Source organism: Cupressus sempervirens, chromosome 3 (assembly GCF_028749045.1).
Source record: "Cupressus sempervirens isolate cs-2001-9-10 chromosome 3, ASM2874904v1, whole genome shotgun sequence".
In the NCBI taxonomy this organism is placed as follows: Eukaryota; Viridiplantae; Streptophyta; class Pinopsida; order Cupressales; family Cupressaceae; genus Cupressus; species Cupressus sempervirens.
This window is the reverse complement of record NC_143120.1, coordinates 968,333,092-968,350,739: the sequence shown is the minus strand read 5'-3', so window position 1 is coordinate 968,350,739 and position 17,648 is coordinate 968,333,092. Positions and strand designations below refer to the sequence as shown.

Here is a 17,648-nt window from a genome sequence, read left to right as displayed (position 1 = left end):
AGCATTATTACCTAAATCTTTGCCTCGTTCCTGTTTAGGTCTAACTTGGTTTACCTCCTCTGTTCTTGGGTCAAGAACATACCCCCTTTTTAGGATTAGGAACAAAATGATTCATTGAAAATCATAACCATAAGGGAGTTATATCTATAAAATTAAGAGGGAAATTAGCCGTTTAGCTACGATTTCCCAACTATTGTAATCAACAATTGTTCAAAAGTTTTGGGAATTCAAAGAGTTAATAGAAGTGAACAATTTGTTTACCAACAAAACAAAACAAAATATGATTGAATAAGTCAATATTAAAATGAATGAGTACCCAAGCACTAATGGGGAAATGAAAACTTATGTAAGATTTTTTTTGAAAGGAAAGCTTGTTAATCTTGAGTCCTCTGTAATGTCCCCACTATTAGGGTTAGTTTGAGACAAGTAATACCTGCAAAATAATGGTTAGAATCACAATAATAAAAAACAAACAATATTATTCTACCCTCTAATTTAACCCCAATCTTAAGGATGTCTCTAGATCGGGCTTCCTAGCACATAGCTACCTCACCGTCTTCCTGGGAGCGCACCCCTTAAGATTCTTCTTAGACAGGCATCTTCTATCCAAGGCTAATCAGATATGCATATGTTGACACCATCAAAATATTTTGGTATGTCAACTATCGACCGTGATAGACAATGGAGATCTTAAATATCTCACATGCTCCATGCTTTGATATCGACACTCGACCACGGTAGACAATAGAGATATTTTATATCCCACATGCTCCATGCTTCGAGTTCAATTAGTATCCATAGTTCTAACCCCATAGATTAACACAAACATATAAGTAATACATTCACAATAAATTAATTAATCTTTTCTTCTATTCATATTTGCTAGTTATAGCTTACATGTATACTCTCAATAATATTTATACCTCAATATAAAGAATAATTTACACTTTAATTCAAAATCTATATCTTAGCTAACAATCATAATTCTATGACCTTTAATTATATTTCAACGATCATACATCACCTTTGCTCGATGGTTACCCTTCAACGTGGGTAAGACGTCGGTAGTAATACTCGCGCAACCTCCCGTTTCTACCTCTGCACGTGGTCAATAGCCACGATGTAATGCGGTCACGGTCCTATAGTGATGCGACTGTCCCTTGTTTGGCTATGAGTCCACATGGAGATGTGGTCCAAGTGTCCTTTCCTCCTTTGCTCCTTCCTGATGATCGATCTGGTCCATATTTGAACTTCTACGGGTATGCGGGTTCTACCTTCTATGGCTTGTTAGCATGTAATTCCACGTGGCCTATGAACAATACTCGTCAATGCTTACTTTCATCCTTTCTCTGCTTTGCATGATTCCATGTTATAATGTCTTATTGTCCTCCCTGCCTTTCCTACCTTCAGGTACTATTTTTAATATGTACTCCTAGCTAATTAAGGGTCGTGACCTATGACAGGTCAATGTTGATGTAGGATTTGTTATTAAACAGTAATATTAGTACATGTCATATATTAATGATGTTTGTTTGATTGATATGATTATTAACATGGATAATTCCATTAATTAATGGTATATTTATTGTTTTATTTATTCCTTTATTTAATAATCTTTGTTGTTTATTTTAGTAATCAATATTTAATTAGCTATTTAGTTTAAATAGTTAATATATGGTCTATGCTGAAATGCTTAGATCTTACTTAGTAATAATTTATTATGAATAAAAATAGTCATTTTATTCTTTAATTGATTATTTGATTATTTGAATAGGGATGTTGGTGATTTGCGATTTAATGTCAAATCTTAATTTATTAGAGGGGGATATTGCATCTTTCAAATGGATTTGAGAATATTATGAGATTAGATTTTTAAGTAATAGAATGTTTTTACAAAGAAGACAAAATTGTTAGATGATTTTGAATCTTTACTATCTTTGATTGTTTGTGAAATTGTTGAACTGTTAGAAATTGGATGGACCAACAATGGAGGGAATTAAAAAATTACAGCATTGTATGTAGATATCAAATGAATTAATAAATTGATAGAGAGGTGGGAAGAAACATGAGAGGAAGGTGAATATCCTTGATGGTTGTGTGTACTACAGAGAAATGTAGTCTAGGAAGTTGTGTTGTAGAGGTCCAAGCATGTGTGCAAGGTCTGTAACAGAAGATTCACCTATGGGAGAGCTCTTGGATGGTCATATGAGGATTTGTAGATCCACTTCTATAAACTAGTTTAGTGGGCTGAAAGAAGATGATGGGTTGAAGAGGAGGCAGACTAGAGATGAAACAGAGAGAGGTTGAGGATTCTTGTGGGGGAGATTATCTTCAAATTTTAAACTTTGAGAAAATGTACTATGTGCCCCCAAAAAACTAATAAATTTAAAAGAATATTCATTTGTATGATTTAAAAAAAAAAATGTGTTATACTTTTATTTTCAAGATGTTCATGTATGAAGATATTTACTTCAAATTAATATAATACTAGTACAAATGTATACATAAGTATACAAAAATATTAATATAATATAATAGATCTTAAATGTGTCATTGTGCAAGTACACATTTTATAATGTCATCCCAAGAAATATGAGGACGTGAAATGAGAAAAATTAGAGAAATATACATATCCAAGGCATATTGAGGACCTGGTAAGAATATTTGAGATTAAATTATTTATCCATGATTAAATTTTTATGCACCTAGATGATTGACAGGGAAAAAACATTGTGCTATCATATAAAGATTTAATTTCATCAAATTACATAGGTTATTGGAAATAAACAAAAAATAATATTTTTAACATACCTTTTAAGTTTATTTCACATTAAAACATAACTAATATATAATAAAGAAATATTCTTATATATAATTTATAAATTTAATGTATTATAGACATGTTTTCTATTTAAAAAAATATATATATTAAAATTATCTTTATTCATGAAGCATCTAATGTGTTATAACAATTAGTCTTTAAATTGAAATGCTTGTCCTATAGAGTCTTGTTAAAAATAGCAACCACATTTAAAACTCTAATTTCAAAAAATAAATTCTAAAATAGTTGTAATTCAATTATGATTTCCTTTTATGCTCTATTTCATTCCCTTTAAGACTATGTTGACTTTAAAGTAACCTTGTTCTACCTATCTACAAATCTTTGTTAACAAATATAGCTAATAGAAAATATTTTATAATTATCTTTATTTATTTATTTATTATATACTTATTTATTTTTGAGAGATTTAGATAGAAGAATTGTATTACATCAACAAATCACAAAATAATATTAATTTTTAAAATCATATTTAAAATTTACGTATTAGTATAAACAGAGACAAACCACCTAAACAAACTAGTACTTAAATAATATAATATTATTTTTAATAAAATACTTATCACTATCGATTATAATAAAAATGAAAGCTAAGAAAAGTTCTTTTATAGTCCATGCTTCTTGAAATCTTGAAAGAAACTAATTATGTGATACAACATTAGTGCACCAACAAAACATGACATTGCTTATAGCCAATGAGCCACCCTTATAGAAAAATGGTGATTTGGTAGAGATGTAATCTAAAAAGCTTAGCTATAAGAATAATACTTGTCAAATAAATTTAATATAATATTATAAGTGTTTAAATGTTTTTATAGTTTTTTTTGAAAAGTGAAAAGTTAATTTTTTTTGCTTTGAAATCCTTTACCCTACTCTCCAAACATAAATAACATTGATTTTTTAATGATTTAGATTTGTTTTTAATTGGAAAATGTAAAGATTCAAGAAAGAGTACCTGTTGTAGTGCAGTATAATTCAACATACAACCATCATTAGCAAATGATATAAGGGTAATAGTCTCCATAATTTTCAACATACACTATCATAACTCACCAAAATCTTAGGCCAACACTTCCCATCACTCTTTATAGTCACCAACAAATGGTTGACCTTGTTGGCCTTAATCAACATATAGTATAAATGTCTAATGATTTACCAATTTTAGCTCACAAGAATATACGCTTTGGAAGAGTATTATAGTAGAGTTATATAGTTTTTGGATATAATAAATTTACAAGAAAATTGTATTTGTAAGTGTGCATTTTTTTTTGATCGGTAATGGTTTATATATTAAATAAAAGAAAAGGCAATTACATACAAATCATTCGAATATCAGTGAAACATCATTAACAGAAAAGCCCTAAAGGCTTGAGCACCCAACCCGACTGCCAATCCTAGTTTCAATACAATCCGCAACCATACATATACTGAAAACACCCACCCATTACGAGCCTTAGCTCCCTACCACTAACATATCAACCAGCTAAAAATATAACATTCGCCTGCACAAAAAATTTATACACTGTCAGCTTGCCAGCATACCCTAGCCCATATCATTGCCAAGTGAAAACACTACCCTTGTGTCTTTGAGGCAACACGCTGACCTTGAGGATTGTGCCTTCAACGTGGAAAGGTGGCCCATTCATTCACTAGCTGAGCCTCCCCGCCTTCTTCCTTTTTAAGCTCCTCCCACAACTTTCCCCTTGCATCTTTTTTTGCCTTATATAAAGAAGGCTTGTCTGCCTTCACTCTCCACCACACAAAGGGAATGTAGTTGTAGCATCTACCTTCATCCTCATCCTCAAAACACTCAGAAAGGTCTGAGCCAATGCCTGGTATAGACCACTCAAGAATGTAATTTAAACCCCCTAGCATATCCTCTGCAAACAAAGCTCTTGCCACATATCCAACCTCCTCTATTGGATTATTTAACTCCAATCCCCATGCAACCACCATTGCAATAACATCCAAATTGGGGTGTTGTTTAACCGCTCGTTCGTGGAACTGAGTACCCACCACACCCAACACCACTTTTGTCATTGCATCAGTCTTAATCTTCAAAAGACCTTTCATCCTTTCCTTACTAACTGACCTTTTAAATGCCTTCATCTCCTTGTTTGAATCCAAAGAAAAGGAGGCTTCCATCGCAAACAACGTCTCCCTATACTACAAAAAATGAGAGCCCTAATTCAACCAACACTACATTTCGTAAATGAGCTGCCCTACATGCCATCCTATAAAAGCACCCGCCTCACAGACAAAATATTCCAAACAAAAACAATACTTATTGGCTACTACCACTTAAAAGATATGACCACTGACACGAACTTAAAAAACCAATTTAAGTGATCCAAAGCCTTCTCTTAGCTACTCCTCACACGCATCCCTCTATCAATTCCCACAAGAATCCACCAACCAACAATAAAGGATTGACACCAGTGATGAAACCAAACATCGCCGCCACCTCAAGAATCCAATCGTATCATACGTAGATCATTAGCTTCAATAGAATTAATTTGGGAAAAAGTTTTGGCCTAGTTCGCCAACTTGTTTGCTTCCACGTTGCCCTCCCTGTACACATGCCTCACCTTAAAATCTGTAAATGTATCCAATGACTCTCTAATCAATCAAATTGAGTTTTGATAAAACCATGTTTGCATCGAGCCTCTGACAATGGCATCAATCACCACTTTTGAATCCCCTTCCAAGTGAAGATGTGTAATGTCTAATTTTTTGGCTAATAAAACTGCCAGGATTGCAGCCTCAATCTTGACCGCATTATTGGTGCCATCCACCAACCTTTTAACAACAAACCCAATGATTTCCCCTTTATCATTTGTAGCCACTACCATTGTGCTTGATACTCCTTTATTCCCTTTTGACGCACCATCAAAGTCAATTTTAATCCATTCCTTTTTTGGCAATCACCACTTGATTTCTTTCTTGTCGATTTTCAGCTTCCCTTCCAAATCTCCATCATTTGCCCATTTGATTCTAATCCTTGTCCAAAATTTTTGCACTCTGCTATCCCAATAATTGAAACATCTCCTAGGGTGTTAAAGTACTCCATTGGCATTCATACACTCTTCAATAGCTTGGTGAATTCTATCCCAAACACCATCCACACTTTCTGCTTTATCCTAAAAAAATACACCGATTCCTCTCCTTCCATATTTCCCATATAACTAAAGCTTGACTTACAACCCAAATATTTGAGTAGAAGGATTTTTTCAAATCCATCGGCCAACATTGAAAGATGCCTTTTACTGAATTCAGGTGAGGAGCAGTCCAACATAAATGTGTCTTCAACGGTATCCAACACTATTGAGAAAAGTCACAGTGGGCTAAAAGGTGATTCACAGACTCCATTGCCTTCATATAGAGAGAACAAAAAGACGGGCCCACAAATCCATACTTATACCTTCTATCATCTGTAAGAATCCTGCCTTGCAAAGCAAGCCACACAAATGCTCCTGCCTTGGGCATGCATAATTTATTCCAAGACAACTTATGTAGCCACCCCTCTGGAGTTGTCACATTACCACTAAGCTGATACCCCAACTTAGCAAAATAACATCCACTCTTGGATGCACACCAAACAAACCTATCCTCCTTATTGCTCAAAATAATTTGCCTTTCATTAAAAATGCCTTCCAGTCTTGAATTTTGCTCATCTGACAATTGCAAATTAGAAAGGTCCCTCCAAGCCCAACGTGGGCCCAACTCCATATGTTTTTCCTCCACATAATGGTCCACTATGGTACCCCAAGAAACCTAAACACAGGAATAAGATTTTCCATACCTTCCAACTTAGCCAATTTGCCCATCCGATTCTAGGAATCATGCCAGAAGGAGGCTTTTTTCCCGTTTCCAATGTACCAAGAGATATGTTTAGTTATAATGGGCCTACACTCCAACATGAAATTCCAAATAGCTAAACCTTTCAGAGGATTCCTAACTATCAAAATCCACAATGGATCCCTTGAATCTAAATATTTAGCCTGTAGTATTTTAACCCATAGTTGATCTGGATGTTCATACATCTTCCATATCAACTTAGCTTCCAAAGCTTTATTGACAACTTGCCATCTCCTAAGACCCACTCCCCCCTGTTTCTTTGACTTGCACAAGGATTCCCATGCTACCAATAAATTTTTTTCTTCATTTTGGGTCCAATTCCACAAGAATTTTCTCATCCTCTTTTCAATATACCTTAGTACCTCCATTGGTATCTTCAAACAACTCATAGAGAAAGTTGGAATAGTTGAAATAATTGTTTGAAGGAGGAAGATTCTTCTTGCAAAGGACAACCACCTCCATTTCTAACCATCCAAATGCTTAATGCAACTATCAATAAGTTCTTTCCATAGATTAGCATTATTCTTGCCTTGCAACAAAGGTATCCCTAAGTACTTATTAGGTAGCAAACCTTGCCTCACCCTAGAGTTTGACTTATCTTGGCCTGAATCTTACTTGCAGTATTAAAAAAGAAAATTTCTAATTTGCTCCAGTTAATGCACTACCTAGAAACTTTACCATATTCCTCTAGCACATTTTTAATACATTGAGCCTCCCCAATACTAACTTCTCCCATAAGAAAGTTGTCATCCACAAACTGTAAGTGTGTTATCGGATCAATGCCTCTAGCAACCTCAGTCCATTCCAACTTCCATCCCTTCTCACTTTCGAAGTTTCTCTTCCTAGTACTTTTTATAGAATAATAAAAAGAAAGGGAGATAAGGGGTCACCTTGACATATATCCCTTTCCATATCAAAAAAACCTTGGGGGCTGTTATTCACTAAAACCAAAATACGGGGGGAATCAATGCAAGAACGAATCCACTTACACTAGCAATTACTGAAACCAAAATTATCCAGAACTTTAATAAAAAACAACCTATTCACATTGTCATAAGCCTTATGAATATCCAGTTTTATCATCATACCTGCATCCTTGTTCATTCACAACGAATGTATGACTTCATGGGCTATTTATGACACCTTCATAGATAGACTTCCTAGGAGCAAAACCACTCTATTCCAAGGATATAATTGTGGTTCAAACCAACTTAAGCCTATTTGCAATTACCTTTGAAATCACCTTGTATATAGTATTACATAAGGAAATAGGCCTAAAATCGCTGAAAGTCTCCCTATCCCCCTTTTTGGGTATGAGTGCAATAAAGGTATTATTCAAGTGTTTAAACACAAAATTATTCCTTCTAGATTCCTCCATCACCTCCCAGAGTTCCTGCCCAACAAAATCCCATGCTTCTTGAAAGAAAAGAGCCAGAAACCCATCCGGGCTAGGTGACTTATCCCTTCCCAAACTAAAAAGAGTAGATCTCACTTCCTCCAAAGAGACCAAACGAATTAACATGTTATTCTAAGCATCTAAAATTAGCTTAGGAACACCATCCAACAATCCTAAACAGTCCTCCTCCGAGGCATTATTATGTGGAGTTCTTATTGGATTCTTAAAAAACCTGACTGCTTCCCCATTAATCTGAGCTTGATTTGTGAGAGTAACTCCATCCATATTCTGGATAGCGAAAATCTTATTGACTGTTCTCCTTTCCTTAATTGAATTATGAAAATATTTAGTATTACAATCACCCTCTTTGAGCCACAATTCTCGAGACTTTTGTCACCAGAAAATTTCCTCCTTGTGTAAAATTGCCTCATATTCTTTCTTCAACTGAAGTTCTTTTTGAAATAAAACCTCATCCAAACCCCCTGCCATCAACACTTCATTCACTTCCATTAACTGTTTCTCCAGCTTAAACTTCTCATCAAAAATATTTTTAAACACTACCCTATTCCATACCTTCAACTGTTCCTTCAAATGTTGCAATTTCTTGAAAAACTTAAAAGTAAAGGATCCCTTATGTTTAGGAGCCAAAATCCACCATCCTTTAACCAAATCAAAAAAACCTTCTTCCCGCATCCACATCTTTTCAAACCTAAAAGGAGCACGCTCCAGAGTTCAATCATTCCTAAAATTTAAACAAATAGGAAAGTGATCAGAACCTGTAAGGGGCAAGATACCAGCTTGGCACAACCATTTCGTGTTGCTCCAATCCCCACCTAGTAAAAAATAATCAATCAATATTTGTGAAACCTTTCCTTTGATTAGTCCAAGTGAAATCTCCATTTGAAAATGGTAAATCCTGTAGATTATTCGTTAAAACAAAATCAACAAATTCCTAATGGCGTCTATTCAATTTAACCAACCCCCCAAGTTTCTCCTTCGGAGACAAAATTGCATTGAAATCTCCACCAAGGACCAGTAGCCTATCATTCCACTATATCAATTTATCTGTCAAAAGAGACCACAATTGTGATTTCATGGTCTGTTGACACAACCTATATATATTAAAAGCCAAAAAAATCAAATGAAGCTGAAAAGAAGAGATATTCACTAATTGCCAACACGAGCCATATTCAATCAAAGAAACACTAACTGAAGCCTCTTTCCAAAAAGCCTCTAAGCCTCCAAATGCACCATCAACATCCACCAACAAACATTACCAAGAAGAGAGGTTTTAGAGAGAAATACACTACCTTCACCACTTAACTTCATTTCTTGTAAAAAAAACTACATTAGCCTTTGCTTGATCAACCACATGTTTGATCAAGCACAATTTGTTAGGGGCATTGCAGCCCTTGACATTCCATGAAAGGAGTTTCATGGGTTCCGGGAAGAGGTATATCCCCTTCTTGATCTCAACAATTTAGCCTGGTCTGTTGCATTACCAGCCATGGTGAGTTTGGCTCTCACTGGTTTAGGGCCCCTTTTTTCTTCTTAGAGACCTTTGGTTTACTAATAACTGATGGTGTCATACTTATTGATCGCTCCTCTACCAAAGCCAACGAATCCATAACCCCACACTCATCAACTCTAATATCCTCATCACCAGAAAACTCTGATTCAGAAGCCAAAATATCTCATCTTCGTGCCTTCTCACTATCCAAAAAGGAATCCAGAGTTCTAATCGAAGAGGTTTGGATATCTTTCAAAGTTTCCTCCTCCACCCAGTTCTTGCTTCCTAGAGATACAGTCTCCCCCAACCCTTGATTAACACACTCCTCCTCCTGTGGCTTTAGTTCTCTCTTAATTTTCCTTCACCCATATACTTGTCGCAAGTATCCGGGGCATACAAAGTCTGACCCTGAGGAGTGGAAACATGCCCCAACCTTTGGATATTACACATATGAGAGAAGGGGGTTTCAGTCACCACTTGTGTTGACTATGCAACATTCTCGCAAAACTCATCTTCATGCAAATTGCAACTACCATCACTGGGATCATTCTCCAATTTCTTGATCAGATTTGCCAATGTTTGCTCTTTGCTTATCATTTTTTCCTTGAAGGAAATGGACCATGGGGGAATGATTTCTCTCTATTTCTCGAAAAGCTTCATCAAATCCAGGCAATAATTCTCCACCTGTCCTTTTCCTTTACCAATATCCTCTTGGGGTGTAACATGGTTAGCATAATCAGCATCCACACTGACTCGAAATTCCCCTTCCGGAGTACGAAGAGCAATGCGATCCAAAACCGAGTAATAATCCTACATTTTAACCAAGATTTGGGAATACTGATACAGGCGATTCTTATCTAATGATACTTTTGATTTGATGAAAACTCCTAAACTATCCCCAATCATCTTCAGGGTTTCCTCATCCTTATACTCCCAAGGTAGGCTTTTTAAATTCACCCAGATCAAGACCTCTTTCACCTTTTCAGTTTTCAGATTGAAGTTTGGCCTCCAATCACACACATAAAAACCTTTCCCATTCAACATATATGGGCCACCATTTAAAATGCTCCTCTTATCATCCCGTGTCGGGCAAATGGCCAAAAAAATTCATTAGCTAAGGGTTTGAGCACAATATTCTCTCTCCAATTTGCATTCAACCACTCTCGAATCTTCCTTACAGAGGGCCACGGTCCTAGCCATTTTAAAAATAGAGCCCTACATTGCAAACATTCTACAGATTCACTCCAGGATGGATTTTGCACTAGGAGAGTGGAAACCCTACAAATGTTTTGGTTATAAACTTTAGATAACATACCCGCTGCCACCATGTTCTCCTGGTGAGCTTGTGTTGGCCACCAAAACTTTCATTCGATCTTCTTGAAATTGAAGGGTTGAGGGGTCAATAAATTGCCATTCGAGCACATAAAAGTCCAATTCCCCTTCCTCCTAGGCCTTTGAGAACTGGGACCATCTAGACCCCAGTGTTTACCATTCCATCGTGGAGGCACTCTGTCATTAGCTTGTGTTGCTCTGGGAATATTAAAGGATCATCTTGAGATCTCGTTGCCCTTACTTCCAAACCCTCCACCAACAAAACTAGTCTGCCCTTGCGCTCACAACTGGGAAGACGATTTCCCTGTCCTTCTGCCATCCCTACGGAGCCAAGGCACCATGAAACTGTCATTGCCAATGCCAGATTTCTGTCGTGGCATCCTCCATTCTCACCTGTACGCCATCCAGTTATAGTGAAGGTTAAGTGTGCATTTTTTTAGTTATGCCTCACATTTTGTTTTAGTTCTAGAGTCATGTTTACTTGATATTAATTTGAAATGATAAAATATTATAAGAGAATTTGTACAATGATTTATTTATGTAAAACCATAATGTGTGGTATGTAATTATTCTAATGTGACATGCAAACAGCTATGCTTTCTTTGTGCAAGGTTCAAGTTAATTTCTATCTTGTTCAAAAAACATCCTTGGTTTCCTACTTAGTTTCACTTATACTTGTTCTTATTGTATTTACAAATACAACATTTTATAATGTGTTATAATTAATTGAAATGATACAAGCCACCCTTGCACAATATCACATTTTTTGAACCTATCAACTTACTCGGCCCCTTGCACCTTCTTTGGGTGCAAGTGCTAGTTAAATAAAAAATTGCTTGCAGAAGATACTCTCTTTTAGGGCTCATTTGGTTGCAAACATAGGAATGGGGAATTAGAAGAGAAAATTTGAATGGGAATGGAAATGGAGAATGAAAATAGGAAATTACAATCCAATTCCATTTATCTCTTATTTGGTTGCACAAACTTGAATTGAAGATTGAAGGTTTGAACCCCATCAAATTTTATGACTGAACAAGAAAAAACATAATTTATAGAGGGTTTCATTTTCTCACACGCTTATTTTTAACAAATTCATGGCATTTGCAAAAAGAATCTAAAGAAAAAAAACAATAAAGCGGGTGAATCCAAATCCCCACATTGAGCGATTGAATCGTACTGCTGAGCGATTCGTTGGCCACTGTGCGCTAGTCTTCCATGAGTAGAATCTGAGGAATATATATATTTTCAGTATCATTAGTTTGAAAATGGCCATGATTTTTCATTTTGGGGAGCTCCAACAAGAAGTTATAATGAAGCGGATCTAAAAACATTTTCAAATAAGAAAAATTCAAAATGGGAATGGGAATAGCAATTCCAATTACAAATATTTTGGAGAATGGACAAATGCTCATTTTGGGGCATAATGGGAGTACGTATTCTTATTCCCAATTCCAATTTGATGCACCAAACAAAGACTTAAAAATGAATTCTAATTTTTTATTTTTATTCTAATTGTATTCCATCAACCAAACGGGCCCTTACTATTTGGCTGCAGGTATAGAAATGGAGAATAAACATGTAATATTGGGAATAGGAATGGCTATTCTAGTAATAGCTATTTTTTGGAATGGATATAAGCTCATTTTAGAGGCAAAATGAGAATTTGTATTCCTATTCCATATTCCAAGTGATGAACCAATAATAAAATAAAAATCGTATTCCAATTTTTTCCTATTCCTATTCCTTCAACCAAGCGGACATAGCCATTTCACAAAGAAAAGCCAAGCTACAAGGAAAATACAAAACAAAAACTAATGGTGGGCCCTCTCTTTAGTGATGGTTGTATTTTTCGTCTGCCTATGTTTATAACGTACCAAAGACTATTCTGCCTCATAAATGTTATTAAAAGGTTTCTTTGAAAACTGAAATTAACAAAAGGTTCAAATTTTAAGGGAAGGGTGGCATTTATTATCAAAACATATTATTGAACATGGGCTACTTATAGCTTCTGTTGCACCTTGTCTGATTGTGATGAATGCAGTATTCGTGGAAGGATAAGGCTCGTATATACAAATACCAAAGTACTGGGCCTTGTCTGACGGCAATGAATGTCGAATGCATAACAGCAAGGAATATTGAATGAGTAGCGGTAAAGAATATTGAATGACTGTTGTGGCATCGATATCGATGGTGGGGATTACTCTTGCCAACGTATACACCTACCTAGCTAGCTAGTTTCCCAAAAGTGAGATAAACATATATGTTACAGAATAATTTAAGAAAGAAACATCCCCCCAAATGAGCAACAGCGTTACGGTGACGGTGATTGAACACGTTCAAACCACGTACGCACACGCAGAACCACAGAACAACGAATGGACGAGATGATCTAAAGAAACGGCCTCAGCCATCGAGTATCAAAAACCATATATTTGTTCATATCAATCTCGGCGCACTTAACTAATTACTTCAACGATTTCAAAGAGTCTCTTCGCTTCATGAAGTGGCCATGGACGAGGAAAGTCCTAGCACATCTCTAATCCATAGCAATGGCAATGGCAATGGCTATCCAGAGTTTGTCGGGGATCTTCCAAGCATTGAGGGATGGAGAGGTATTCTCCAAGCAAGCTGGAGCGAATCGAAGAAGCTCTGGTATTTGGCAGGCCCTGCTATTTTCACCTCCATATGTCGATACTCACTCGGAGTCATCACACAAGCCTTCGCTGGTCATATTGGAGATCTTGAATTGGCCGCTGTTTCCATTGAAAATTCTGTTATCGCTGGCTTCTCAATGGGCATCATGGTAATGCCAAAACATAAAACATATATTTATATTTACTCTTTTGTTTTTCAAACTATAATATAAAACTTATATATGTTAATTCAGATAGGAATGGCCAGCGCGCTTGAGACTCTATGCGGGCAGGCCTTTGGGGCCAAACAATTTGGAATGTTGGGAATTTACGTGCAGCGCTCTTGGATCATATTATTCACAACTGCCCTCTTTTTAAGCCCCATTTATGTTTGGGCGGCGCCCATTCTGAAACTCATCGGCCAAGAAGATGAGATTTCTGATCTGGCAGGGAAATTTGCAGTGTGGATGTTGCCCCAGTTGTTTGCTTATGCATCGGTTTATCCACTGGCAAGGTATTTGCAGGCACAGAGTAAAGTGTTAGTAATGGCGATGATTACTGGTGGAGTACTTGTTTTTCATCTGGTGATGAGCTGGCTGGTCATCTTTAAGTGGGGATGTGGTCTCTGGGGTGCAGCTTTAGTGCTCGATATCTCGTGGTGGATCATGGCCTTGTCACAGCTGGTGTACGTACTTAGCGGGAGTTGCAATGAGGCATGGGTAGGTTTCTCCTGGGCTGCTTTACACAACCTCGGGGCTTTCGTACGCCTTTCCGTGGCATCCGGTGTGATGCTTTGGTAAGCTTCAACGTTTTGCTCCTAGACAACAATTCTTTATAGCTTTTCTTTAATTCCGTCTCATGATTGTTTCGAGATAATGAGCTACAGGAGGCTTAGTCAATCACATAACTATAAATAGTTGACAAAATTATACATATAATTATAGTTGATCATGTTTTGGTATGTTTCAAAGTTTTAATGAGTGGGTGAACATATCTGGGTTAACGTTTTGAAATGATACTTTTTCAATCACTTCTTCTGCGGAAACAGCTTTAAGTTCTTAGTCACCTATAGTGGTTTACTCAAAAAAATTGATTAATTTTGACACACAAATTAGGAGTTCTAGGTGTGTGAAATATTGAAACTCAAGTTTTGGAAAAAAGAAGACACTTAGTCTGTAGTCTATTGTCTATTGTCAAGTTTTTTGAAGTGTTTGATATCGCTTTCTAAAGTGAGCCTGACTTGTGTAAGAATATTCTGTCCCATAAAGGAGTTATTGACATTTCTATTACATCTTAACAAGAGGATTCAGTTTTTAAAATGATATAGTAGGTATAAGAGTTGATGTCATTCGCTGATAATAATTTTCTGACTGAGTTTGAGATCAATATTTGATTGCATTTATTATAGTTTGGAGCTCTGGTACCTCAACATTCTAATTCTTTTGGCTGGCTATCTTAAAAATCCAAGCATTTCCGTAGATGCCATTTCTATATGGTACGTGTATGCCCAGTGTTTTCTTCTAGTTTTTTAGTGATTTTCTTTCTCCATTGCTTCCTCTAATTGAGAAAACTTCATTTATATTGTAGTGTGAATCTAATGGGATGGGAGTCCATGATTTCTTTGGGATTCAATATTGCCATCAGGTATACTCTATTCTTTTTAATAATTCTTGCTCTATGTGTTGTATGCAATACAAAGTAAAGAATCTTGCACTATAATGTAAAGAAATTCAATTTAATATATTTTGAAGAGTTTTGTTTCGATATTTCAGTGTAAGACTCTCGAACGAATTGGGAGCTGGCCATCCAAGAGCTGCAAAATTTGCAGTGATTACTGTTCTTGGAACAATGTTTACAATAGGAGCCATCCTAATGGCTATAATCTTGATTACTAGGAATGAATTTGCAATAGCATTTACTAACAGTAAGGAAGTGATGAAAGCTGCATCAAATCTTGCCGCTGTACTTGCCATTACCATGCTTTTAAATAGCATACAACCTGTTCTAGGAGGTGAGTATGACTGACATTCAGCATTCATTATTTTTTCTGGTTTATAGAGTAAACAAAAGATTATTAAAAGCATTTCAAATGATTCTTACAGGTGTAGCAGTGGGGGCTGGCTGGCAAGCACTAGTAGCATATATTAACTTAGCATGTTATTACATATTTGGTGTTCCACTTGGCTGTTTGTTGGGTTATTATTTTAATTTTGGAGTGGAGGTATCACTGTTTTTATTTTTATTTTTACTTTATCTTATCTTTTTTTCTGCCTTTGTCATCTTTATGAAGATATATTTTGGAAATGTAGGGAATTTGGGCTGGTCTGGTATGTGGAACCACCATGCAAACAATTATATTATTTGTCGTCTTTATGAAGATATATTTTGGAAATGTAGGGAATTTGGTCTGGTATGGTATGTGGAACCACCATGCAAACAATTATCTTATGCATTATTACATTTAGAACTAAATGGAGAAAAGAAGTAAGTACCTTTCTTATGACACAAATACATTATTATTTTATATTCACATGAAATTGAAAAGAATATCAAATATTTTTGATGAATTATGTAGTAACTTTTTCATGCAGGCTTCTCAAGCTATAGAGAGAATTAAAGTATGGGGAGGTCACACATGAGATCTATTTGTAAAATAATTAAGACTCGTTTTCTCAAAATTGGTTTGTGCCAATGACTTAAAGATTGAGATTAAAAATTGTGAAAGTTAGCCAAATGGAACAAGGCTACAAACTATAGCCTTTTATTGCAATTGTCCATTTAACAATTTTGCAAATGAATTTTTATGTTATAGAATCAACTTACCTAATTCAACAATTTTGAATATTTTGGAGATAAATCTCAATCCTATATATTGTATCTTTTGATTGTGACTTCAATTTTTATTTATTTGTGTAATATTCATATGTCTTATTTCCCTTTATCTTGAACAATACGAAGAACACTCTTTAATGACATGTGATATGACTTTTTAAGGATTTTGAAAAGTAAATATGACTTGTAAAACTATTTTAAAGTCTCTTTCTTCCAGGACAATACTAAGACATTTCAAATTTTGCTTTGTATTTTGAATTATCATAATTTATTCTAAATACATTTGCTATAATCATAGAGGCAAAGAATAACTATTTCAAGAGATCGGAAAGTTAATGAGTTGTGAAACTATTGTAGAGTTTCCTCCCTCTATTTACATTAGAAGGTGTTCCAAATCCCCATCTCCATGTTAAGTACTCAACAAATAAGAAATCAATGTATTTGCTCAGGAATTGTGGAACTAGTGTAGAGTCCCCTTCCTTGATTACAATGGAAGGTGGTCCAAATCCTTGTCTCTATTTTAAGTGCTCTACAAATAAGAAATCCTTGACACTAAAGTTTGCCTGCCATGAATATGAAATCAATGCATCTCTTCATGAAATCACACCTTAATATGGATAATTTCTTCAACTAAGTGCATTTCAAACAAGGTGTACATATCTTGCCACCTTGTGAAATCTGAATTTGTGACCACTCTTACAAACTTTTCTCACTACTAATTAGATAGTAATCCTGGAATCTCAATGCACAATCAACTCAAAATACAATCTAACTTCTATCTTATTTAATTCTTTTCATCAAGTCACCTTTATTTCCTTTTTACAATTAATTTTTTAAATATCTATTAACCTTAGAAATAAAACTTGATTTCTAAATTAGTAATATTTCTTAAATTAGTCTTCCTCAAAGACTTACAAACCTTATCAACAATGAAGTTCTATTATATATTTTATTATAAACTCACTTCAAATTTAAATTAAATTATAGATTAATCTTCCAAACCCAAATGTTTCTATTGTTGAGAAACATGTGTCTCAACCTTGCAATCTTTTCTTGGAAAATTCTAGAATTAGTTTGTGGGAGTTTTCCACTTGTTTATGCATTGGAAAGTGGTTCGTGAGTTGTTAAATGAGTCTTGTCCTTAGTAGAATATAGGTAGGCTATTTTTAGAGCCTTGATGACTCATTTTGTGACTTTTATGGGGGTCTAGACTAAGAGACAAAATTGTGGACGGGATTACTATTTTTA

The 17,648-nt window shown here is 35.3% G+C and overlaps 1 protein-coding gene across 2 annotated transcripts; it reads left to right on the top strand.

The window, feature by feature from the left end:
- Positions 1-13,383: 13,383 nt before the first annotated feature.
- Positions 13,384-16,338, top strand: LOC149569967 (protein DETOXIFICATION 33-like). 2 transcript variants are annotated; one of them, XM_089817846.1, is made up of 8 exons: positions 13,384-13,738; positions 13,823-14,364; positions 14,977-15,063; positions 15,156-15,212; positions 15,341-15,579; positions 15,671-15,789; positions 15,966-16,052; positions 16,160-16,338. In XM_089817846.1, exons 1-8 carry the CDS (start codon positions 13,445-13,447, stop codon positions 16,205-16,207), a joined length of 1,473 nt encoding a protein of 490 aa, XP_089673972.1. In that variant the 5' UTR covers positions 13,384-13,444; the 3' UTR covers positions 16,208-16,338. The 2 variants fall into 2 exon arrangements, with proteins under 2 accessions (XP_089673972.1, XP_089673971.1); XM_089817845.1 differs by having other exon boundaries at positions 13,390-13,738; positions 15,878-16,052.
- Positions 16,339-17,648: the final 1,310 nt, after the last annotated feature.

What these genes read in the sequence shown, in the direction of transcription:
- LOC149569967 (XM_089817845.1), top strand. Translation starts at nt 13,445, where the DNA reads ATGGACGAGGAAAGTCCTAGCACATCTCTAATCCATAGCAATGGCAAT. An exon ending in GGATTCAATATTGCCATCAG is followed by an intron (nt 15,213 to 15,340) that starts GTATACTCTATT and finishes TCGATATTTCAG; the next exon opens with TGTAAGACTCTCGAACGAAT. An exon ending in CATACAACCTGTTCTAGGAG is followed by an intron (nt 15,580 to 15,670) that starts GTGAGTATGACT and finishes TGATTCTTACAG; the next exon opens with GTGTAGCAGTGGGGGCTGGC.